Below are 25,101 nucleotides of genomic sequence, written 5' to 3'. Positions count from 1 at the left end.
TGTTTGTTTAAACAAAAGGAGTATGACATACTTAGCCAATAAATGTTAACAGATGTAGAGGAGTAGACTGGAGACAAAAAGAGACAAAGAGAAAACTCAGAAAGTTAAGGAAAGGAACAAAGAGACTTATTATGGAGGAGACAAGAAAATGGATGGACAGGGAAGACTGGACAAGATGGTTCCGATCTCCACGCTGGGCTCGTTCTTTACCCCTCCTCCAGCCTTGACACCAGACAAACCTGGGTTTGAATCCTGGCCTTGCCTTTAATAGCTGTGCAGCTTTGGACAAGCCACTGAACTTCCAACAGCCTCCATTTCTTCATCTGAAAGAGAGTGGTTTAAAAACCTAATCAGGGGCGCCTGGGTGGCTCCATCAGTTAAGTGTCTTCTTTGGCTCAGGTCATGATCCCAGGACCCTAGGATGGAGCACGGCAGGCTCCCAGCTCCATGGGAAGCCTGCTTCTCTCTCTCCTTGTGCCTGCCACTCCCACTGCTTGTGCTCACACTCTCTCTCGCTCTGTGAAATAAATAAATAAAATCTTAAAAAAAAAAAACCCTGATCATACAGTACTGATTATATGAAAGCATTTTGTATATGTTTGCATTTTTATTCTTATCTTTTCATCCTTACATAGGTTTCCTTGGCCAAGACAATTCCAAGTTCCCTGTTTCTCTTCTGCAACCTCACCTACCACTTTTTCAGTCAGGTGCCTAATTATATTGACCCCCAAGGCATCCTGAATGAGATTGGGATGATTCTAAGGACAGTCCCTAAGGGAAATAGAATCCTCCTGAGTTCTACTCTGGCTCGTGTTCTCTCCACCACTCCAACCTTTCAATCAAGTTATTAAACCATCTTCTAGGTAATTAACTTGTCTTTCTCACCCCACCCTGAAAAATGTACGCTTAGTCCCTGATCATCCATTGGAACAATCCAATTCAATGAAATAACACATACAAGAGTTCTTTATAATTGTAAAGTGCTTTATAAATGTTAAGTAGTATTGGTATCATTATCATTAAAGAAATCAAATACATATATATCAATTACCTCCTGCATACCATAGGATAATTTTTTAAAGTGAGCTTTAATGTGGCTGTTAGAGGCTCACAGAGAATAAGAAAAGTACACACATCATGTCTTTTCTCAGTGGAGCTAGTATTCAAATTTGAACGGCTAGTCTCCAAACTTGAGTGCTTTCTCTATTCCTCTGGGCAAGTCTTATTTTTCCTTCTGTAATTCTCTCTTCTTGTTTCCTACCTCTTTAATCATAGTAACCACCCTCTCAATCAAATAACAACCCTACCACTCTGGAAAATTATCTCCCTTCTTTATGTGGGTAAACATACACCATTCCAAGTAATTATATTTGCTTGCTCATGACTACTTCTTAACCTAGACAATGAGCCCACAGGTAACATTTTCCATCTCTCCAAAACAGACTCTTAACTGTAGAACTCTATCTGTTCTCCGATACTTGCTCTCTTACCAGAAGAAGAAATTAAATGACAGACACAAAAGAAAGGTGGATGGCTTCTAAGGATACCCGCAAATGAGAAGGGGAGAAAAAGAAACACAAGGGAAGCCTGAGAGAAATGAAGGGAATCTCAGTAGGGTCTCTTCAGTGGGGCCAGAGAACCATGTGAAGGGAATTTCTCTTTCTCAAATAAGATTTCCAAGTATCTTACTATGTTGTGGGCACACCAAGATAGCTGAGATAAGGGACTAACACCACCATACCCACCCCACCTTACCTGACTTCCATACTGAAGCCCTACATCTCTATTTTGGCATTCATTCTCTTTCCTGCCAGGACAAAGGTCAAGTTACACCTAAGTCAAGTCACACTTTGAACTGTGGGAACACACCCTCTCAAATCAGAATACACACCTTTTGAGAAGAGAGGACAGAGGACCCATAGGAAGGGAGAGATTCCCTGGCAACCTTAGGCCCTTGAACACCACTCCCCTTTACACACTGTATTAAATAGCATTAGGAAGCCAAGAAAGTAACAACTTGTGGTGGTTGGAGACCTGTGCCTGCCTGTTCCATTCCTACACCTCGTCACATTACCACACCCTTCACTTCACCTTACACTCTCCTCCGGCCCAGGAACTGAAGCTACAAAGAGGGAAGAGAAGGGAGAGGAGAAAGAGGAAACTAACGATTCCCAGCCCAACCCCAAGCTCCATTTCCAGTGCAACCAACAGGTAGGCAAGCTTGCAAAGAATACTCAGAGGGAGTCCTGTGGGCAGCAAACACTTCTGAACCTGGATAAAGCATGAAGAATTAAAAGATCAAAGGTGAAGTAGAGGTTGGGGAGGAGGAGGGGGAGAAAAGCGGGAGATCATGAGAAGTGGAGGCAGGACAGGGCTTCAGGCTTGGGGGCTGAGTGGGGGTATGGAACACAATATAAATGGGCAAGAGTTAATGTTTCTCTGGTTCCTCTTAGGGAATGCTTCCACAACCTTGTAAGAATAGCACAGGGGTGGCAGAAGGGCTCCTTGGTCCTCTTCCTGGTTCTAAGGAAAAGGTGACCTTGAGCCACCGGTGTCTTTTCCAGTGTCTGCCTGTGTATTTTCTTCCTGTCTTTCTCTGGTATCTGTACTTATTCTGCGGTTTCTCCAGCGGCCGCCTCCCGTGAGAATATGAAGAGGTTACTGGGGAAGGCCAAAAACTAGAGAAGAGGTTGTGCAATGTCACCCTTTCACACCCAGAGTGACGAATCGGGTTCCCGATTAAGTGGAGAAGCTTGGGGGAAGGGTGTTCGGCTTTCTCGGGTCCCCTCGGGTGCTGTCCTGTACTTGGTGCTGAAATCTGGGCGACCTCCTCTCAAGTTGGCCCGCATCCCAGGCCTAGAGTTGGGGAGCTCCGGTCCCCTAATCTACCTGGCGGTGCTTACCTCCTCTGCCCCCGCACACCTAGCACGGTCGCAGGAGGAAAGGCGGAGCCTGCGTGAGCCCCACCCCTGGAGACTGCGGCTGGGGCCTCCCTCTCCTCCACCACCCGGCGCTAGCTCATTGCGCCTCTCCTGCAGTCTGGTTGGAACACGCTCCATCTCCCGCTCCAGCCTCCACTCCGGCCCCCATTTCGGCTCCAGCCTCGCATCGAGTTCCGGTCCTCAATCCTCCGGGTTGCATCCTCCCTCCCCGTTCCTGCCCTCCGCCAGCTCCCGCTCCGGGATTGAGTAACCGGACCCTCAAGGCATGGCTGGTCCCTTTTCTCGTCTGCTGTCCGCCCGCCCCGGGCTCAGGCTCCTGGCTTTGGCTGGAGCTGGGTCTCTAGCCGCTGGGTTTCTGCTCCGCCCTGAACCTGTAAGAGCCGCCAGTGAACGACGAAGGCTGTATCCCCCGAGGTATCAGTGTCTGAGGCTCAGGGGTGGCGGGTGGCCGGGGGGTGGGGTGGGTGGTAGGTGGTGACGGGAACGAAGGTGGGGATGGAGATGAGGACCTGGGCAACAGAGAAGGGTTATAATCACGAAGGCTCTGGAGTGGAGTGCTGTAGAGTCTGGAGACCTCAGTGGGTTAGGGATTGAGACCAAAACCGTGAGGTTAAACGCTTTCCTGGGGACCTGTAACCCGCAGTCCCCGCCCCCAAGACCCGCTCTGGCCCTGTGAGTTCTGGCTGCACCCACTCTGCCCAAATCCCTAATTGAGAAACCAGGAACTATCCTTTTCGCTTTCCTGCTGTTTCCCCCCATTTCCTGAATTCCCCTCCTTGGTCTTTCCCCTCCCCCATCCCTAATGTCGTGTTAATGGTAGGAATGAACTGAGCAAATCTGGGGGAATTGAGCCGGTTAGCAAGAGGAAGCTAGAACTGTTGGGAAAGAATAGACCCTGAAAGTCCGTAAAGAGATTACCAAGGTTTAGGCTCCCTCTAATCTCCCCTCTTCCCAAGGAGCAAAGCCAGTCATGGCTAACTGGATAGCTCCCAGCTGACTGCCCTGGGTCTAGGCCCCCTGTGCTCTCCCTCCATGGTTACTGGGTACCCCCTCCCTAGCGCTGAGTACCCAGACCTCCGAAAGCACAACAACTGCATGGCCAGTCACCTGACCCCAGCAGTCTATGCCCGGCTCTGCGACAAGACCACACCCACTGGTTGGACGCTAGATCAGTGTATCCAGACTGGCGTGGACAACCCCGGCCACCCCTTCATCAAGACTGTGGGCATGGTAGCTGGAGATGAGGAGACCTATGAGGTAGGGGGCCCCCAGAGTCTCCCTGGTGACCCAACTCATCTTCCCAGTAATCCCAGCTCCTTCCCCCTACAGACCCTTCACTTTCCCTTAAGGCTGGACCTTCCATACGCACGTTTTCTGACCCAGTGAAATCAGTCCACAGCTAAAGCCTGGAAAGGGATCCCCTCTCTTTAACCACCCTCTCCCTCTTAATTCCTCATCAGGTATTTGCTGAGCTGTTTGATCCTGTGATACAAGAGCGACACAATGGATATGACCCCCGAACAATGAAACATACCACTGACCTGGATGCCAGCAAGGTAGGTCAGACATTCCCCTTCTGATTTGCATTGCCTTATGTACAACACTCTGTTTTCTAATCCCTTCACCTTAATCATTTCCTGACTCGGAGTCATTAGACTGTTGAGATTTTAGTCTTGGTGTGGGGGGAGGAAGTGTATCTTAAGAAGCAGCAGATATGGAGAGGAGAGGAGAGGGTTGATGAGAATGACCATACCCCAAAGTAGGCGGTTTGAGGGAGGGTTCCTAATGCCCCCTTCTGTTGGAGTACTTGCTGATTGGACTCCTACTAATGCATGCCGTGAGGATCCTTACAGTTCTTGAAGGTCTCTCCTTCCCCAAGGCCCTCAGTTCGCACCCACTGTGCTCCTGTGACTTACATTAATTCCTCTTATTCCCTAGATACGTTCTGGCTACTTTGATGAGAGGTATGTATTGTCCTCGAGAGTCAGAACTGGCCGAAGTATCCGCGGACTCAGTCTTCCTCCAGCCTGCACTCGGGCTGAGCGACGAGAGGTGGAACGTGTTGTAGTAGATGCACTGAGTGGCCTGAAGGGTGACCTGGCTGGACGTTACTATCGGCTCAGTGAGATGACGGAGGCTGAACAGCAGCAGCTTATTGATGTGAGGGGCCTTGAGAAGGAGCAGGGTTGAGAAGCAGATGGAAAGAAGAATCAGAGGGGAGGGTGGGCCAGAGGGCCTAGGGGCTACTGTGAAGATTCTTAAACCAAGTCCTTTTACTTGCCTCAGGATCACTTCCTATTTGATAAGCCTGTGTCCCCATTGCTGACTGCAGCAGGAATGGCTCGAGACTGGCCAGATGCTCGTGGGATCTGGTATGAGGCTTACCTTACCTCTTTTGTCCCCATGCCCCTTAAGTGCCTTTTTTCCCCCCTATCTCCTCCAGTTCTGGACCTGCCTCTTGATCCCTGTCTTTTCTTCTTTTCCGCTCTCAGGCACAACAACGAGAAGAGCTTCTTGATCTGGGTGAATGAGGAGGATCATACAAGGGTCATCTCTATGGAAAAGGGTGGCAACATGAAGAAAGTGTTTGAAAGATTCTGTCGAGGCCTCAAAGAGGTTGGAGAAGAGTGTATAAGGGAACTATGTGGGAGGACATAAGGAAAAACCAAAGACTAGACTATATAATTTTATCAACCAGCTCAGGACACTTTTGATAGCAAAGGGGATTATCATCAGTCACTCCAGGACAATATATCAGGACTCTCTCGAGGTAAAACCAGTATGGTCACACAAGAATAGAAAGAGAGAAAGAATGTCATGAGTACAAGGTAGTAAATAAAGCAGTTGCCGTATAAGACACAGGAGTAACTCAGTGCCTGGGATGTGTGGAGTGTTCAAATAAGGAAAAGTTTGAGCCTGGATCAAATTAGGGAGTAAAAGGTTGGTGTGGCCATGATTTCAATTCAATTTCAATCACCCAGTTCTGAGCCAAGGTAGTTCTTGGCTCTGGATTCTGTCATTTTCACTAAAGTATCATGTCTAGGTTTTAAGCTGAGAGCAGGAAGAAGACGGGGGTAAATGGAAGATGGAATGGCGTAAGTTCCAGAATGTGTGGCTCTACCGAATTCCTCAGTCTTATATGGATTAGGTCTCCATATTCTATTCTAGATTAGAAATCCCTATAAACCCAGTTCTTGCTGTATGTTCTTCTATATACAATTCTATTTTGGACTTGTAAAGACAGCTCCTCTTCTTTTAGATTCTAGCTGGGAAGTTTTTATTGTTTTTGGCAAATAACAGATAACATATTCTGTCAGTGGGTAGGGAAGTACTTTACAAATGATATGCCTCAGGTGTCTCATCTGTAAAATTGGGATAATAAGGCTTCCTACATTTTATGTTACTGTGGTGATTAAGTGAGATAATGCATGTGAAATGCTTGGCCCATAATAAATGTTCAGTAAATGTTAGCTCCTATTATTATTTTTCTAGATGGAAGGGTTTCCTCTTGGCCAGCCTGTTAAATATGCCCCCTATACCATAGTTTTGTTTTGTTTTGTTTTGTTTTGTTTCTGAACTATGAATAGGGTCCACTTTACTCAGGTAGTTTTCATGTCCAGTACCCTGGCAGATCCCCTGTGTCTTGAACTCTAATGGCCATCTCCATGATTAGGATGCTCAAGTGAAACAAAATGCCCTTCCCCTACTTCCCTCCCAACCCCCTCACGCATACCCTTAACTATGAGTCCGGCTCTTTTGGACTGTTTGCACCTTTCTCTCTGCCTTCTCACATGTGCTTTTTCCACAGCTAACAGAAGGCTTTCTTGCCTCTTCCTGTTGCAAAGCCTACACCCTCATTTTAGTGTGAAAGAACCCTTCCAAACTCTAGGCTCATTAGCAAAGCAAAGATAATCCATGTATGCTGAGCTCATTGAATAATCATCCCTTTCTCAGTTCAGTCTACTACCCCCACTCATTTCCCTAGATCATCCCAAATGCATCATTCTCCCAAGTTTCTCCTCTTTCACATGTAAGATATTTTGCTATAATCACACCATTTTGGGCTTGCAACATCAAAATTAATAACAAACCATTTACACACAAACACACACCCCGCAGTGTCATTATCTCACAGCCCAAGTTTCTGGTTCTTGATATACTTCTAGAGTTCCTGTAGGTCTGGCTAAGGGAGGGTTCACATTTCCCTGACTTTTCACTAACAGAGCCTTTATGGACTCAGGTGGAGCGGCTGATCCAGGAGCGTGGCTGGGAGTTCATGTGGAATGAGCGTTTGGGATACATCTTGACCTGTCCGTCTAACCTGGGCACTGGACTTCGGGCAGGAGTGCACATCAAACTGCCTCTGCTAAGCAAAGTAAAGGAATTGTGGGGTTAGAGTGGAGCGTGAGTGAGGACAGTGGCTGTGTGTGGTTGGGAGGGGGTGAGCATTTTGGAAAGGAGCCAGACATATTGTGGCTAGAAATGTCAGGGGAAAGGGCTCTGAGCTCAATCCGGGTATAACCAGTCTCTGCCCCTATTGACCCTGCCCCCAACCCCTATCTCTTCCCCTCTAGGATAGCCGCTTCCCAAAGATCCTGGAAAATTTAAGGCTCCAGAAACGTGGTACTGGAGGAGTGGACACAGCTGCCACAGGCAGTGTCTTTGACATCTCTAATTTGGACCGACTGGGCAAATCAGAGGTGAGATCCTTAGGGATTAGGGTGAGGAGAGATACAGGTCTGTGGGGGTTGAAATATGATGGTGAATGGGCCCTAGGAATCTGAAATGAAATTCAGGTTGAGTGGGGAGGCAACTGGAAAGGAGTTCCTAGAGCAGGCAAATCAGTGCTGAAGAAGGAAACTCAAGTTATGGGAAGCAGAGATCAAGGGCTAGTGTCTTTCAGGTGGAGCTGGTGCAGCTGGTCATCGATGGCGTGAACTATTTGATTGATTGTGAACGGCGTCTGGAGAGAGGCCAGGATATCCGCATCCCTCCTCCTCTTGTCCACAATAAGCATTAAATCCCCCTCCCCAGAAGATGACTCAAGATCCCCAAGACTTCTGCTCATTTTAATGTGGCCCATTCTACTTGCCTTGGATGCCCCCAACTCCCTTCTGTCCTAGTAAAGACTCCTTGCTGTGCTCTAGCTGTCTGTGTTATTTCTCATGGTTGGGGTGAAGAGGGACTAGCCTCCAGGAAAGGAAAAGAAGCAGTGGGGTTATTTATGATGGAAAGAAGTCTCCAGATATGGCATGCCAGGAACACTGATTCTCAGGTGGGTGGAAGGCATTAGCATTTTACCCATATTCCTCATCGGCTTCCTGAGGATAATTAGAATGCATTTCCATTTGCACTTTATTAAAGTTTCTTTCCCAACAATCTCTCTCTTTAACTGTAGAGACAGGTTTGTAGCAGGTTGCCAAGGAAGCAGATGGTCAATGCCATGGCCCAGGAGGGTTGTGACCAGTCCTGAAGGCCCCGGGCTGTGCTTCGACCTATAATGAGACAGAGAATGGGAGGAATATTACACCTCTGTTCCCCAGGAACCACTAATAGATGGAAGCTATCTGCCTAGATCCCTTTATTCCAGGGATCTCCCTGAGTGAGTCTTATGAGCCAGAGAGAACTAAGTTCAGGGTCAGATTCTGGGTCAGGAGTTGGAGGGTCAGGCTGTGCATTTGGGAACTCACCCTGCTGTTCTGGATTCTCCTTCCCCTCGTGCTGGGCCCATGCCACAGCTCGTCGCTGCTCAGGACTCAGAAAGGCCATTTGTTCAGGAGTGACAGCCACAGCCTGAACACTTGTGAGACTAGATAGCTGGGTGGGGCTGAACACCACCTGGGGGTGGGGACAGGAATCAGTGCATCCACTGTAGACCCCGTTGGGCCCTGGCTCTTCATGGTCACCCCAAACGCCAGCCCATCAATACTTACAGCAAATTTAGGAGCAGGGATGACAGAAATAGCAAGAGGGGTGAGGCCCTGGATCTGTTCCTGCAGCAGTGCTGAAAGAGCCAGGTCTGGGATCCCTGCTGTTAAAGCAAGTGGGATGGGCATTCAAACTCTGTTGTATACCACCCTCCCCCCTTCTCTTCAAACCTACAGACCTTCTCCAACCTCTTCCAAAGTACCATACACCTTTCCCAACACATCTCCAACCTCTTACCTAAATACCTTCTCAGACTCCCAACTTAAGAATTCCAGAGCAGTCCTCCACCCAGTCCAGCCATGGTACAGAAACCAACCCATGACAACCAGAACCAGCAGGGGTCCGGCCTGCCTACCTGCTATGGTGCCGATTTCAGTGAAGATCTCAGGCCCCCAGTTACTGATGGGACCAAAACCACCAGGCAGCACAAGGAGCTGGGCCAGAACTTCCAGCTGCTGCTCAGAACACCGGAGATGCAGACTGCCCAGGAAGAGAGCTGCTTGGCTGTGGAAGAGTGGGGTGGAAGGGAGGAAGATTCAACCACGGTGATAGGGCCCATGGTTGTGAGATGCGAGTAGAGACCGCTTCAAGTGAGGTCCCTTCCTCCCTGGGACCACTCACTCCTTCATGAGCCTTCCAACCCCAGTGAGTCCACCTTTACCTCAGCACCACCACCCACACCCCCCTCCACAGGTGACCTAAATTCCCAACTGCTGATATGCCGTAGCTCCTCTGGCCGAAGTCCGCAGAGCGTATAACCCAGGGCAGTCAGGTGAAGGAAGTCCAGGTGGCTCACATGCCGGCCACTCTGCCGCAAGAAACTGGAGACCACAATCCGGAGCTGATACGGGGATGGAGGGCAGAGAATAAGGAGAGAAATCATGGGGAATTCTTAGAAGAGGAAGTGATTAGGGAAGTGATAAGTGCTACTGGACTATATACTTATATTCTTAAGACCAGAAGATCCACTAGCCATGGAGAAGGTTGAGGATCCAAAACTAGAAGGCCAGGGAGAACAGGCAGGAGGGAGTTTTACCTGTTCAGGGGCTCAAAGTGAATAAATCACAGAGTTTCTAGTGCCACAAGTATGAGGTATTTAAAAATAGAAAGAATGGACAGGCAGGGTGACAGGAAAACATTCCTTGGGCTTTAGGTGACCTAGAGGCCTGGACCTGTGGAATGGATGTTTGGAAGGTAGTAGAAAAAGGGAAGGTGTTACCTGGACAGAGCTCCAGCCATCTATCTGTCCCAGGGTGCTCAGCACTCCCCAGTCTGCTAGGGTCAGCTCCTGTAGTTCCCGCTCTCCTAGACCTATTAAGAGCCGACCCAGCTGCAGGATCTGCTCAGGACGGAATCCCCGGGGAGGACCCCACAACTAGGAGAAAGAGAACAATGTGAATGGAAAAGCATTGGTCTAGAAGTCAGAATGCTGGGTCTTATTCATGCCTCTGACCTTAGCTGTGTAACTGAAGGCAAATCACTTGCCTCTCTAGGTCTTTAGCTTCCTCAGCTGTAAAATGAGGATGGTTTAAGGTTCCTTGACTAGGCTATTACTGAAAGCTAGAGTCTCAGTAGGGAAGAATAGCACACTCTTAGTCCATGATTTCTAAACATTTATGTGCATAAGACTCACTGGGAATGCCTGTTAAAATGTAGATCCCTATAGCACTAAGATGATTCTTCAGTGAGCGGCATGGGACCCTTGCATCAGCATTTTAAAAACCTGCTCCCTGGATAATTTTGATACACAGTAAAGTTTGGTAACCACTGCTTTCTTCCCTCTACCCATTGCACTAGCTTCTTTTCCTCTGACTCCCTTCTCAGGATCCAAACTCTCTAATTCTTTAATCTCCTGTTTCTCCCACCTCTTACCCGGCTATCCATTTCCTTGTGTTCCACACTGCACCCAACCAGCTTCCTCATGTTGGCCTCTCCATCCCTAACCTGTTTTGCCTTGCCCATCGCTGCCCGTAGTTCTTCAGGCCCAAGTCCTGGGTCTCCCGCAAATAATGCCAGGCAGTCCTCAAAGTCTGAGAGCTCCATCTCCGCAATCTGGGTTGCTGACCAGGCTGCTGGGAATGTCCCCCGTACATCTGCACAATTTGGCACAGGTTCTGAAGAGGTAAGGCAGGCACAGGGCGTCAGTGTAGAACTAAACTATGCCCCGAGAAATATCTATAGATGGAATGACCCCTCCGACCTTTGAAAAGGGTAATGTGGACACTATGGGCCAAAGGATTACTATAGTGTGAGAATTACAGGACTCAAAGGACATTAGAACAAGTAAGTGATTAGAGAGGACAAGCTCCACATTATATAAATGGAAGACTGAGGGAGGTTGCCTAGGGATTTAATGGCAGGTCTAGATCAGAACCCAGGTCTCAGGTCCCAGAGGGTCTCCCTCCTACATCCTAAGCATCTTCCCAGGAGACAGCTCCATACTCTAGCATAGAGCCGAGCCTACGAGCTGGGTCACTGTTAACAGGGATAAGAGAATAGGAAAAGGGAAGTCTTGTGCTCAAAGTGCAATGGGTTCTAAATTTCTAGGGCTATAGAACCCTAGAACTAGAAAAGACCTTGAAGATCATCCCGCTAACCACTTTGGTTTGTAGATTAGAAAACCGAGCCCAGAGAACAGAAAGTGTGTAAATCTTCTCAAAGGGTACATCATACCTAAAGCCTAAAATTCTGATTCCATTGCTGGATATTCTTTCCTATAGACTTATGAATATTTGGGTAATTTCACCTGGGAGATCTTCTGCAGTAGGCTGTACAATCCCAGCTACCAAGGCAGCTTTCTTGGGCGCAAGCTGTGGACTGCCACATAGTTGTCCAACTCTGCTCTGCTCCCAGCTCTGCTGCTTCTCTAGGAGCCGCTCCAGGGTCTCTGGTCCCAAGGCTTCCTGTGTGAGAAGTGAGATGGAGAGTGCAGAGACCTAGAAGGTCAGGGCCAGCTGCTGCAGCTCTAATTCTGTCTCTTTTTAGCAATTTCCCCAGATTCAGGCTTTACAACCCTTGCCCCACACCTCCTTGGCCTTAGCGCCCCAGAACCAGCTCACCAGTCCCTTCTCTGCCCTTACTCCCTCCCTTGTTCCTTCACCTCACCCTGGGGATCAAGGAAATAGCTTCAGTAGACAGAGTGAGTACTAGGCGTCCAGCTTGTTCTACTTCACCCTGGCTCCACAACTCTGGCTTCCTGGGGGACAGGAAGAAGATCAGGGGCTGGGATGCTGAGAGAACTGTGATGGAAAGGAAGGGGAAAAGAGGACATGCTAGGATTGGGGACTCAGGACACCAAGGACCCTTGAGTGTATTAAATGAGCTGCCACTGATGATGGTGGTTAAGAGGGTGGGTGTAGGATGAGTTAGAATTGGAAGTTTCCGAAGGTTCATACCCAAGAACAGGCTCCTGCGATAGGAGCCATCCCAGCTCTGTGGCAAATGGATCTCCTAGGCAGAAGCCCTGCAGCTGATTGAGATGGGCCAGGAGGATCGGTAGGGGGATCCGTCGTGTACTCTCTATCCCCAGGAATCCAACCAAGGGGCCCAATGTCTCCAGCACTTCCCTTGAGACTGTTGTCTCCTTTGGAGCCTAGAGAGGGGCATCAGGCCTTGGGACAATGCATCTCTGACTCAGACGACCAGACTCTTTGATCAAGACACCAAAACCTTTGATTCTTCTCTCCCTCCAAACTCCCAACTCAAAATCCTATAATGTTCGCTGCCATTGTTTACTTTCTTAAATCAGGAGCCCAGATAGGCGGAGGCAGAAAAGCTAAGAGATGGAATCCAAAGGATTTCTGGGACTCCAGTGAACGTGGATAAGAAATAGGAAGCAGGTTCTCAAGGAATAGAACCTGGAGGTAGATCTAGGGGCTGGGGCCTTGGGGACAAGAACCTGTTTGGCATCAGAAGTGTGGGGCTGGGCCTAGAAGACAGAGAGCATTGTCTGAGAGGTAAAAATTATCCAGGCAGCAACTCTGAGTCTGGTAGGTTGGACTCTTACCAAGTTTTGTAGGGCCCTCTCTGCCAGGGCTACACGGTGGACTGGGGTCAGTGCCAGCAGCTGCTCTGGAGCTCCTCGTACCAGCTCCACCACCAACATAATAGATTCATTGGACAGTCTCTCCATCAACCGGACCCTATAGCAATTTGACAACAAGGGCCCTCAGAAATTAGCCCTGTTGAAAAGAGACCACAGAATGCCACATTGCCCAGATAAAAGAGGTAACATCAGAACAAACCTTATGGCCCTGGACAGGATCTGATATTAAATTGCCCAAGATGCAATTCCCATCATAGTGTTTAAAGGGAGGGAACAAAAGGAATGACATACTTCTAGTATTCCCGAAAAGAAATGACCAATGATCCTACCATCTAATGGAACCCAAAGCCCCAAATATCAACTATCTTTGAAATTTCCCCCCATTGATAGATTAGGAGACGGGTTCCCAGAGGTGGTGGGATCTTACTCCCAGTTCCTCTCTTCTACAGCACCACCCTTCCTCTACTTGTTGGGAGGAGGTCCTCTCTCATTTGTATCATGCTACACATTTTACCAAGTTCTTTTGGGTGTTCTCTCATTTGATCCTTATGACAAGATCTTGAGGTAAGAAAGGTATTTTTCTTACTCTTTCACAGATGAGGGACTCAGGTCTTCCAGCTCATGGTCTAGGATCTTTCACCTTATCTAGGTCCTTGGAATTCTAAATTATCTAAATTAAAAAGAATTGAATGGCTTTTTTTTTAAAGCCCTCTTGTCCCCAAATTAGGAGTGATATTGTATACTCTAGGGCTGCCAAATCTGGAACTAGGCTGTGTAGCACAAGGGCCAAAATCTGTGGAAAGGCCTATAAAAATGTAAGGATGAAGTCAACCACTTTGACCACCACCTCATCCCTAGGAAGGCTAACACTAGCCTTTTTCTACCCTGACTTACAGTTCAGATGGCGATGGGGTAGGGATGGGGTAAAATGGAAAAAGAGGCCTATAAGAGATACTCATAAACTCCCAGAGTCTGTGTTAGGAGGACTCAGGTTCATGAGTTTTCTCTCCCCACGGCCCTTACCCATACTTGAATGTGCTCTACAACATTCCTGCTATGGGACCATCCAACCTAGGCTTGAACGGTTCTTGAATAGTTGATGTTGGGAATTCACTACATCAATTTTTCTTATATTTTGCAAGACTCTGATTTTTATTCCTTCATCCTTGCAATGCCCAATATGGCCCTTCAGAAACATGCCCATCTATTTTCTATTTGATAGCCTTTAGGGTATTTGAAGGCATTTATCATGCATGTTTCATACATGTTCTCTTTCTGTACTCCATTGGACACACTGACAACATGGTTGCTTAAACAGACTATAATCCTCTAGGGCAGAATTGGACCATTGCCTCCCTCAGCTTAGATAGTCTATCTCTATTAATGTAGCCTATTATATCATGACTGCTTGGAAGGCCACATCACAGTGTTACCAACCCTCAGCTGTTCCATGTTGGGACCATGTTCTGGGAACCAGTCAATACACAGAGCAACTTTGAATAGAATCCTCTACTTTGGGCTATAACTAGTATCAGGGAACAGTCAGGAAAAAAAAACACCACCTTAAGGGCACTTCCTAGGGGCAGATCTTCTACCCCAAGCTGAGACTTCTAAGGAGCCAGTTTCTCTAGTTGGAGCACTTACGGTAAATCCAGGAGTAGCTTTGCATCTAGCCCACTCAGTTCTGGCCCCAGGGTTGCCAACTCTGGCTCTGGCATGGTCATCCTCCGCTGTAGCTCTGCCCAGATACAAGCCCTCTGTAGGACAGGGTGGGGAAACATGTCAGGACAGACTTAAGCTTGGGAACTGGATTCTGTATCCAGGGTCCCTGCCTCCCTGCTCCAACTAATGCCTAAGCACCCCTTCTCACCAGGCTCCCTCGAACCCCAGTGGGCAGCTGATAGATCATGTGCACAACTTCAAGGAAGTCTGCCATCGAGTTGATCTGCTGCAGAAACTCACACGACATGCCCCCTGCCAGGGTGCCCAGAGCCCTGTAGGTGTGTGAGTGGACAGATGCTCATTCATCACATGCCATGGTCTGTCTGCTCATTGTATCAACACAAGTACAGATGCTCATTTACGGTAACTTATAGTTTGAGATATGATTTTCCACGGATGTTCTCATTGGCTCCCCACATCATCACTGTTTATCAGAGAGGAAAATAAACATTCACAGAGGTCGAGCGAAGTTCCCCACATTATTCTCCTACAAACATGCTAAACTGAGCCTAGAGCTAGGTCTTTAGATTCTGAAGACCATGATTCTTCTACTGTGGGTATAAGTTAGTTTATTCTGCTTGGCTGGTGGTTCTGATTAACTAACCAGATCAAACTAACAATAGCAAATGTCTGTTGGGAGCTTGCACAGGGCCAGCCACTCTATTAAGTCCCTTACATGCCTTATCTCATTTAATCCTTATAACCACATCCTATGAGGTAGGTACTATTTTAATTCTCATTCTATAGAAGGAAAAAACTGAAGCTTAGAGAGGTTAAATGACTTGCCCAAGATCACAAATACATGTCAGGGCCGGGACATGAACCCAGGTTTTCTGAATCCCTTAGACTCATCAGGGTAGTTGTGGTCCTGTGGGAGGGCAGGAGGGTAAAGGGAGAAAGAGCCAAGAGGGGGACCACAGGCTGGCACGATGTGTCATTCATCCCTACATCTCCCACCACATCATATGGTATCTGGCACATGGTAAGTGCTCAAAAATTGTTAGTCGAATTAAACTCACTGCGCAACACAGGTTACTCACTGCAGATTCCTGAGTGTCAGGTTGGTGGGCACCTGCATCTTCTTCCAGAGAAACTGTGCCTACAAGAGAAAAAGGAGCAGCACCCCAGCAGAGATAGTTGCCTAAGAACTTAAGATGCCTTGGACCCAGTCTTGCCTCCCCACCGTGTAGATCCCATTAGCCTCCTGCTCTCCCAAATGCACATTCCTCTCCGAGAGAGAGACAGAGACAGAGACAGAGAAATGGAGGTTAGGGAGGAGGGAGAAGAAATGAGCCAAGCAAGTCACATTATAATATATAAAGGATGCTCAGGCTAACGTGCCCAACGTAGGGCTGCTGGGTAAAAGAGGTGGGACACAGGGGCTAGTCCTGGGCTAAGTGGAGAGAATTACCTGCTGCTCAGACCAGGGCAGCTGGCGGTAGCGCCTTCGGTTAGCCAGAAGAGCCGCGGAGTCCAGCTGCAGCAGCTTCAGCGGGAGCAGGGGAAGCAGGCAGTCTGGCCAGGTGGTGGGGATAGGCTGCCGGTGGCCATGTGCATGTCGCAGTGCAGCAGTAGGTAAGGGGAGCCACGGGAGCAGGAAGGGACCAGAGCTAGGATTAGGCTGGATGGTCTGTGCCACTAGAGCGGTGCACGCCTGAGAGCCCTCACCTCAAGGCGGCTGCAGGCAAGTCTTGCTGCTATTTGGGCACCTGGTGGACTAAAGTCCTCTCTGAGCTTTGGTCTCTTTATCTGAAAGCAGGGTGGTTGGCCTTGACATTCTAGGCCAGTGTGGATCATGCTTTCCTGTTCTCTGGAACTGGGGAGGGCAACTAATGCCACAGAGCCAGCCTGGACTCTTGGTGGGAGTGTGTGAAGCAGCACCAGCCGTATGAAACCGCCCTTGGATGGGGAGAGGAGTTTATTTGGGAGATGCCACACGTACCTGACCAGGGATACACAAAGCTGCACCGGCACCTGTCGTACCTATGTTTTTAACTCCATCTTTCACCTGCATGAGAATTGGCAGAGTGTGTGTGTGTGTGTGTGTGTGTGTATGTGTGTAAGAAAGTGGGGAAGTGTGGGAGACCTTCCCTGGCCAAAGGGAAGATTCCCTGCTCCTTCCCCAGAGCCCACATCCTTAAGGGTCTCATCCTCCCTGCCACTCTCATACCCGAAAGGTCTGCAACAATGCTGCGGTCTGGCAGGCTGAGAGGCGTGATAGCTCGGGGGCTAGGCAGGAGCAGGCCCCAATCAGAACTCGTCTAGGGATGGCCTGGAGTGTCTGGGAGCTGAGGCCTGGCAGCAGAGGGTGCAAGGAGCAGAGTTCCTCCAGGGACAGCTGGGGAGCAAGAGAGACAAGAGTCCTGAAGAAGAGCAGCAAACCCAGTACAGAAAGTGGTAGGTTAGGAAGCATGGAGGGAAGAAAGGGGCAGATGCAGGAGGGAGGGAAAGGGGGACAAGGACCTCTGGAGGATGTTGAGAAGGGGCTGCTACTCACATCATGTCTGGGGAGGAGCCGTCCAAGCAGTAAAACAGCCTAAGGTGGGAGGGGACAGGAAACAGCAGCTTTCAGGTCCTGGCAGCCAGGTTTGAAACAAATCCCGAGGGCCTACCCTCCAAAACTTCTAGCTCCCTCTCTACCACCCCCACTGACTAGCCTGGCCACGGATCTTCTTGATCTGAAGAAGGGGGGATGAGGGGCCCTCCTTGGGACAGAGAAAAAGGAGGAGGCTCTAGAGGAACTAATGGTATCCCTGAATGTAATTCTCTTGACTGGTGTTCCCAGGGCTGGAGGGTGGACACCAAAGAGCAAGACAGGCCCACCTGGGCGGGTGTGACACTGGTTCCCCGCAGGGCAGGAAGCATGGCTCTTAGCTGGGGCTCTGACAGCTCCTGCAGGAAGCGGAGGCCCAGCTGAGGGAAGAGAGGGGCCCAGACTCGAAGCTCCCGGGGACTCAGCACAGCCCCTCCAGAAGAGCGCAACACTCCCAGAAGCTCATACGCCACCTGTAACCAAAGAAGTTTTGGGACTGAAGAGAAAAGATAAGTGAACTTTAAGCTTCCTGTCTGATCCCACATTTGGATTTCCAAGGGCCTGGTCTGGGACTTAGAACCAGGGTTGGGATAGGAACAAATTGGGTTGAAGATCTCAGAGGGTATGCTTGGGGTCTCATAAACCAAATGGCATAGGTCTGGAAGAGGTGGTAACAGATAAGAATGACCATGGATAAAGGAACAGAGGTGGCAGAGGTCGGGGAGGGCTGGCACTATTGTGCTCACGTGTGGTTGAGATGACTGGGCGAGCCCTCCACACTGACTCAAGAAAAGCCTGGAGTCTGGTAGGCCTGTGCCAAGGGGCTCACCCGTCCTTGTGGGCTGAGAGTCCCGTTGGCCGCACATTCCAGCAGCCCCCGTTCCACCGGCCCCATTGGATCACTCAAGGGTACCAGGCTCTGCAGCTCCTCAGGGCTCAGGAAACAGGCGAGGGACCCCAGCCTGAGAAGAGCACGAAGCTGGCCTTCATGTGGTCACGGAAGCTGGCACTAAGGTGGGGACCACGTGGGTACAGAGAGTGGGCGCTCTGACCACTAAACTAGGAAATACGGGTGCCATAGATAGGACTCTGTCCCGGAATCAAATACTGCCTATGTCCCTTGCTTACTTTCTTGCCCCTGCCTTCCGAGGACCCCAACCTATCCAGCAGCCATCCTCGCCGTTCTCCCAATGTGACCTTGATCACCGACCCCACAACCACTCACCTGCGCACCTGCTCCTCTCCATCCTGGATGCTTTGGTTCACCAGGCTGCGTAGCACATGTCGAGCGTGCCCTGGCCCAAGACCTGCTGCTGGCCAGCTATCCTCCAGGGCCTGGATCTGAGATGAGGAGGGGCAGCTTGTATTGGGGTCACTGTGGGACTCTTGTGGGGAGGAGCCAACCAGGACTCCAAGATGGGCTGGTGAAGTTAAAAGGATCATGTCCTACCTGGTGAGGGCTGAGCTGCAGAAAGTTTTCCAGAGGGAGGTGGGGGAGCAGGGGCAGCACGGCCCACAGAAGTTCCTGGGACCAGGCAGGCACTTCCCCAAAAAGCTCAGGGGCCAGCAGGCGCTTTGCAAGAGCCTCCTTCTGTTCAGGCTTCATTCCTGGGCTATAATCCCGGATGGCAGCCAGGCTGGGGAGAGAAATGGCTCTCAACCTTTGGCCCTGTTCCAAACAGTCCCCTAGTTCTCTGCAGCCCTACAATCATAGGCAAGAAGGAGACTCTCCCTAATTTTAACAGAGAGGATCTCAGAAAGGGGTTGCCCTAGGCTGGTGGGGTTGGCCTGACCCCAGCAGGATCAGGAGGGGTGGTGCAGGGTCCTCACACACTGTCGTTGGCCAACAAGGATGGTGGGAAGCGCATCAGGTCAGAGACAGCCAAGAAGGGGATGAGTGGTGACAGGTCAATGAAGAGCTGGGAGGTGAGGCGTGGGTACCGCTGGAGTAGCAAGGCTGTCAGGCGACCCAGGGCCTGCTCCTCTGATGGTGGTACCTGTGGGGGGCACAGGAATGGATGCTGGCTCTGGAAATGCTCAGCATCCTTGCAATCTCCTCTCGAGATCCTCCTTCCACTGGGCAAGTCCTCTGCACACTGGGTTCTAAGTGCCCTTGATTCCTAGATTTCTCCCTCCACCCCGGTTCCCCCTCTCTCAATACCCACCTGAAGCTGGGCCCAGGAACGGTGCATGAGCGTCAGGAAGCCCTGAGCAGCCTCCCTCTCTGCTGAAAGCACCAGCTGCTGGAGATTTTCCGGTGGCATGTGCAGGTATGCCTAGGAGTGGGAGGTTATGGTAGACACAGCCTCACGGGGTTGTGACCCAGCCCACCCATGTGCCCGTCCAACTGTTACCTGCACTAGAATCTGCAAGGCCCAAACACTCTTCTCCCTCTGGAGCAGATCCCATAGCACAGGCTGGTGGGGAGAAGATAGGATGCCAAGAGATATTTCCTCTGTCCCTCCTGAAGCTTCCCCAGGCACTCCAACTCCTCTTGCTAGGATGCTTGTCCTTCGTCTGAAGCTAGGATGTGTGTCTCCTCAGATATTAAATTCTTTTAGGCCAGGGACAATGTCTGTAACTTCTCCTGTATCCCTTTCCATGCCAGGCCCATTGCTGGCTCAATAAATAAATAAATACTTGGAGATCAGAACCAAATTGCTATGAATCTGTCTAAAATCATTTCAGTGGGTGCAGGGCTTGAGAAAGGTGGGCCCCAACGTGGAGTAAGGAATTTTTACATACCCTGCAGAACCTAGCAAAGTGCCTTTCATAAAACAGGGAACCAATGAATGACTTATGATATTTATGTATTCTAGTCCCCTCACTCTACAGAGAAGAAACAGAAGCCCAGATAACCTAAATTAAATTATTTGCCTAACACCACACTAATTTGTAACATAGTTGACCCCAGAACCCAAGTCTTCAGATTTGTAGTTGCCCTGAATTTTCCTCATTTCTGCCTAATCTTCCTCTATTTTGCCAGCCTCCGAGTCTCACTCTCTAGGGACAGAATTAGGGCCCTCCAACTTGATCCCTTTCCTTTCTTGGAGCAGAAAGGGGGAGAGTCAAAGAGTCAGAATAATGAGATAACATTTATCACATGGTTCTGTATCTTGCTATATACATAACCCACAACATGTCTCATCTTATGTAATCCTTACAGCACCCTACAAAAAAATTGGCATGAGTATTCACCCTCATTTATAGATAAAAAAAAGTATTGCCCAGAGAGGTTAAATAACTTGTCCAAGGTCGATCATAGAACTAAGATGTGAACCCAAGCCTGTCTGACTCCAGAGCTATGTGCTTAAACCACTAGAGTATACTATACTATTATCCATTCAGCATTAGAGAAATCATTTGGAGGTCCTTCCCTCTGTTCCCAGGGCTTTCACCTTGGCAGATCACTTACACTGAAGCAAGCCAGCAGCTCCATCTTGTTTGTAACAAAGCTGGGGCTTTCAGTGGGTTCAAAGCCCAGCGGGGTTGGCAGTTCCTCCTCTTCCAGGTACTTTCCGACCGTCCGCAGCACGCTGCGCCGGCCCTCTGGGCGGAAGGCATCCCAGAAGGAACAGTTGTCTGGGAGACTGGAGAGCATCAGGGCCTGCCCCAGCATTCCCTGGGCCTCAGTGCCCCCGGCCCCTGGACCCAGGAGAAAGGTCAGCAGGCGCAGGAGATAGTGTAGGCGTGTGGAACGGGCAAGGGCTGGTACAGAGGACTGACAGCGTGGCAACTGGGATAGCATGCCAAGCAGGAAGGGAGCTGGGGCCAGGCACAATGGGGATGGTCCCAGTGGTGGCAGGGAGGGCAGAAGAGGGCCCAGGAGCCCCTCTAGGAAGCAAGTGTCATTACCCCCACGACTTATCCTGCACTGGCCTGCGAGCCAAGGCCAGAAGGGTGCCAGGGCTTCATACATGGTGTCGTTGACACAGACCATCATCAGGAAGCTGCCCCCATCTGGGCAGCGCTCCCCACAAGGTCCAACGTGGCAGGGTGGGAAGGCAGTGACATCTGGGGTGGGGCCCTGGCACACATGCTGAACCCAGGCCTGATTGCTGGGGGGGACAGCCTGTAGACCCGCCTCTCCACACAGCCGCTCAGACCACAGAGTCTCGTTCTCCAAGAAGCAGCCCCAGAAGATCTCTGGGGTGAGGGGCACAGGCGGCAGGCCTTCAGGACAGCTGGTGGGGGGTGGGAGCAGGCCAGCACACAGCTGCTTCACCAGGCGGCGGTTGGGGCCAGACAGGGCTGAAAAGGAGAGGTTGCTACATATTGCCTCCAGGAACTGATCGGGAAGCTGGTCATGGCAAGCCTGAAGCCAAGCTTGGGCACCTGGTGCCCACGAGACTGCATACCACACAGCTGTCTGGCAGATGGCAGCGGGGCTGGGAGGGGGCCTCGGGGTGGCCGGCTTGGCGTGCTGGCAGAGCAAGTGGATGGAGAAGTTGGAAATGCTGTAGGGTGGTGCTGGGCCTGAGTGGTTCTCGCAGAGGGCCTCCACAGAGATGGCTCGCCGTTGGCGAGGGCTGATGTGGGCTGAGGGCTGGGAAGCCCTGGGCAGAGGCACACCCGTGCTCAGGCAGTGGAGGAGGGCAGGGGGTGGGGGTGGTGATCCAGACAGAAACCCCAGCGCATGGACATCCCAGGAAAGGTTGTGCCGGATGCCCCTGGGTGTAGAGGGAGGAGCAGGCAGCATCTGGTCAGTTTACATTTTCTCCAGTTGAACATTCTGACCCTGGCCCAGAGCGCTGCAAGGGGGGTAGCAAGCATAGGCTTTTCCAAAAGTTCCCAGGGACCATAGATGTTACTGGTTTAGGTGGAAATGGGAGAGAGATCTGTCCTGCCAAAGCACGAAATCATCTAGGGGGAGCCCCAGTTGGAGTCCCTTCTGTCCCCCTGGCTCCTTTCTTTCTCCTTTCTTCATATGCTTTTAGGTAGCTTAGGTCCAACCCTTGGTTGGCCTCATTTCAGGAAGTCTGCCGAGCAACTGAGGAAATCTGACCATGCTCTGGCATTGTTGTGCTGAAATAGTAAGTGATGGAGGAATCTAGTCTTGTCCTTTCTTCCCATATCCCATCTCTACAGGGTAACATTTATGAAACATTGTGTGCGAGGCACAGTTCTAATTGGCTTATACATACAGTATCAACCCATTAATCTCTTTCCACAACTCTATGGTGGCTAATATTATCTATATTTTATAAGTAGGGAAACTGAGGCATAGAATGAGAATGTAATCTCCCCAAGGTCACATGGCTAGGTAAAGGTAGAGCTAGGACACCAACCTAGTCAGTCATGCTCTAAAGCCACTAAACAACACCCCTCCCATCAGTTCTCTCCTCCACCCTGGAGGCTGACTTCCCAGGCCCAATCAGAACTCCTTTCCTGGGAAGAGAGTTACTTACCATAAAAGCAGCTGCTGAAGGTTGCCTAGGAGGGAAACAGTAAGGAAGAGGACTCTCCCAGTCTCACCCCTTCTTTGCCCTGCCACAGCCCAGCAGACCTGGCAGCACTCACCTCCCTGGCACTGCCCATTGGCATCAAGCTCTGGTTGCCCCAGGATGGAAAAGACCTCATCCTGTAGGGAGTCGGTGACACGGAGCAGCCCCTCCTGGAAGGCAGCATAGAGGGGGGCCCCCACTGTGCGCAGCAGGCCTCCCCAAAGAGCCTCCTCAGAGCCTAGCTCCCCCACTGGGGTGAGCAAACCCAACAGACCCTGCAAAATATGGGGGGCTGGCTCTCTCCCATCAAGGCCTGTGGCATTGGTGGGGTCTACGCTGGGCTGCACCTGCACCAGGGTCTGCCAGCGTGTACCCTCTAACAGCAGCAGCAGAGAAGGCAACCAGTCAGCCACGAGGACACAGTCAGAGGGCCCGTCACGGGTACATGGGGGGCGGGTAGGGGTAGGGGGTCCCACAGGAACTAAGGCTCCTAGCAGCGCCTCTGCGAGTCCACCCAGCACACCTGCCTGGTGCCCCAGGAAGTCCCGGGGGGTCTGCTCCTGTCCCAGCAGTGCCAGCACATCCCCTAGCAGCCCTAGCATTGGCTCCCAGTCTGGGCTGCCTCTCAGTGTCACTAGGAAATCGTGGAGCCGGAGGGCAGGGGGCTGGAGAGGTGGGGGCTCCCCCATGGGTCCCTCTCCCATTCTCCCAGGCTCAAAGGAAGAAGAAATGTTGGCTAGGAGTGCAGAGAACTGTGAGCGGCTGAGGGACCCAGGGGGAGCCTGGTCCATGGTGGAGAGCAATGACTTCAGGAGGGAGAGCCCAGCGTCCAGGGACTGAATCCCAGTAGGGACCAGAGTCACTGTAAAGAGAGAAACAGGAGCTCAATCAAGGGGAAGAGCCTAGAACCCAATTCAGCCTTGCCCTGGAACCCAGCCCTAGCTTAGATCTAAAGATGAAGCTCAGGGTTTGGTGAGCTGAGTCCCTTTACTGAATCAGCCTACAGGAAGTCTTGACCTGCTTCCTTTTCTTCTTCTTCTTTTTTTTTTTAAGGTTTTATTTATTTGACACAGAGATAGAGAATACAAGTAGGCAGAGCGGCAGGTAGAGGAAGAGGGAGAAGCAGGCTCTCCACTGAGCAGGGAGCCTGATGTGGGGCTCGATCCCAAGACCCTGAGAACATGACCTGAGACGAAAGCAGCTGCTTAACCAACTGAACCACCCAGGCGCCCCTTGACCTGCTTTCTTAACCTTCGCTTTCTCCCTAGCTCCAGTCTCTGCCCATCTTCCTTTATCTCTCTCTCTTTTTTTAAGATTTTATGTATTTATTTGACAGAGAAAGAACAGGATAGCACAAGCAGAGGGAGTGGCAGAGGGAGAAGGAGAAGCAGGCTCCCTTGCTTAGGAATTGCCAATGCCAGTGCAGACTCCATTCCAGGACCCTGGGATCATGACCTGAGCCAAAGGCAGATGCTTAACTGACTGAGCCACCCAGGTACCCCTTCCTTTGTCTTTTATAGAAACCAGTTAATCTCTGCATTCTTAAGTCTCTTTTTAGCAACCATTCCTCTCATCCCCAGCCCTGCTCGCTGTTCCTCTCACCTGCACAGGATAGCGGCAACAGCAGAGGCCAGAGGCTCAGAGCCATGTTTCCAGGTGAGCACCGGTAAGAGGTGAGTTCTGGTTATTCTCACCTTGTGTGGGATAGCCAGGTAAGGGCAGGGCACCGCAGGCAGCCCGAGTTGCCACTGACACTATAGTGTGGTCTTTCAGGAAACAATATCTGTAACCTGACAGGTTTGTCACCTGAGCCTCTGAATACCTGATCCTCTAGCTTTGGAAAAAGGTGTGCTTCTGTGAGAGGGACCAGTTATAGGGGATCCCAGGGGGCCCTTGGTGGAGCCTAACGCTCCTAAGGAGCCTAAGGAGACAGCCTCAGTTAAGAGCCAGGATGCAGATAAGGGTGTAATCTGGTAGGGGGGTGGCATTCTGCAGAAAAATGTAAGAAAACAAAGAGGATCCAAAGGAGTTAAAAAGCAAGTAGGATTCAGAGGAGTCAAGGAAGAAAGGGGACCCAGAAAAAGAAGCTGGGCAGCCAGGTATAAACAGAGAAGAGGAATAAAGACCAAGTTCTGGTCCAAGGACATAACATTTAGGAAGAGGAAAGCTGCTTTCAATTCAGTCCAAGAACCACAAAATGCTCAGAATGGGGAAGGACTTCAGAGGTTACGTAGACAAGACCTCTCATTTTATGGATGTGCTTCTTGCTCAAGGGGCCATTCAAATGTTTGGGTTTGCCTTCTGGCTCTCTTCCTGTGGCCTAGGTGAAAGACCTGTAGAAAATTCTGAGCTGAGAAAAGAGATATAAGCCAGATTACATCACTGTGCAAGGGGGCTACTTCACACACTCATACATGAATGAACACACTCACGCAGGCTCACACACACAAAAAGAGAGAGTACTGCTCATAGATCAGAGAGATCCCA

At 50.3% G+C, this 25,101-nt stretch overlaps 2 protein-coding genes across 2 annotated transcripts; one reads left to right on the top strand and one right to left on the bottom strand.

The window, feature by feature from the left end:
• Positions 1-2,021: 2,021 nt before the first annotated feature.
• Positions 2,022-8,088, top strand: LOC116867190 (creatine kinase U-type, mitochondrial). The gene is made up of 10 exons (XM_032856646.1): positions 2,022-2,211; positions 3,039-3,356; positions 4,001-4,199; positions 4,403-4,498; positions 4,881-5,102; positions 5,229-5,314; positions 5,435-5,558; positions 7,183-7,317; positions 7,517-7,642; positions 7,846-8,088. Exons 2-10 carry the CDS (start codon positions 3,208-3,210, stop codon positions 7,960-7,962), a joined length of 1,254 nt encoding a protein of 417 aa, XP_032712537.1. The 5' UTR covers positions 2,022-2,211; positions 3,039-3,207; the 3' UTR covers positions 7,963-8,088.
• A 228-nt stretch (positions 8,089-8,316) lies between these two features.
• On the bottom strand, positions 8,317-24,262 carry STRC (stereocilin). The gene is made up of 30 exons (XM_032857044.1): positions 24,237-24,262; positions 23,996-24,006; positions 22,691-23,500; positions 22,579-22,603; positions 20,586-21,840; positions 19,525-19,587; positions 19,336-19,446; positions 19,001-19,167; positions 18,621-18,807; positions 18,396-18,511; positions 18,000-18,132; positions 17,461-17,643; positions 17,135-17,173; positions 16,808-16,975; positions 16,580-16,645; positions 16,049-16,174; positions 15,678-15,736; positions 14,786-14,909; positions 14,560-14,672; positions 12,877-13,012; positions 12,266-12,462; positions 11,976-12,066; positions 11,617-11,773; positions 10,815-10,984; positions 10,090-10,245; positions 9,569-9,711; positions 9,226-9,374; positions 8,876-8,973; positions 8,633-8,780; positions 8,317-8,437 (listed from the first exon to the last, which is right to left on the bottom strand). The coding sequence occupies exons 1-30, from the start codon at positions 24,260-24,262 to the stop codon at positions 8,331-8,333; spliced, it is 5,334 nt and encodes a 1,777-aa protein (XP_032712935.1). The 3' UTR covers positions 8,317-8,330.
• Positions 24,263-25,101: the final 839 nt, after the last annotated feature.

The sequence above is a fragment of the Lontra canadensis genome, unplaced genomic scaffold (genome assembly GCF_010015895.1).
Source record: "Lontra canadensis isolate GAN:19392208 unplaced genomic scaffold, GSC_riverotter_1.0 scaffold12, whole genome shotgun sequence".
NCBI classification, from domain to species: domain Eukaryota; kingdom Metazoa; phylum Chordata; class Mammalia; order Carnivora; family Mustelidae; genus Lontra; species Lontra canadensis.
This window is presented reverse-complemented; position numbering and strand designations above follow the sequence as displayed.

Bases quoted from the DNA above. Each gene is read 5' to 3' on its own strand.
- LOC116867190 (XM_032856646.1), top strand. From the start codon at position 3,208: ATGGCTGGTCCCTTTTCTCGTCTGCTGTCCGCCCGCCCCGGGCTCAGG. The intron at 4,200-4,402 runs GTAGGGGGCCCC...ATTCCTCATCAG, and splicing joins GAGATGAGGAGACCTATGAG to GTATTTGCTGAGCTGTTTGA. The intron at 5,315-5,434 runs GTATGAGGCTTA...TTCCGCTCTCAG, and splicing joins CCAGATGCTCGTGGGATCTG to GCACAACAACGAGAAGAGCT.
- STRC (XM_032857044.1), bottom strand. From the start codon at position 24,262: ATGGCTCTGAGCCTCTGGCCTCTGCT. The intron at 19,168-19,335 runs GTGGGTATTGAG...TGCCCCCCACAG, and splicing joins GTTCCTGGGCCCAGCTTCAG to GTACCACCATCAGAGGAGCA. The intron at 8,438-8,632 runs GTGAGTTCCCAA...GTCTCATTATAG, and splicing joins GGAGAATCCAGAACAGCAGG to GTCGAAGCACAGCCCGGGGC.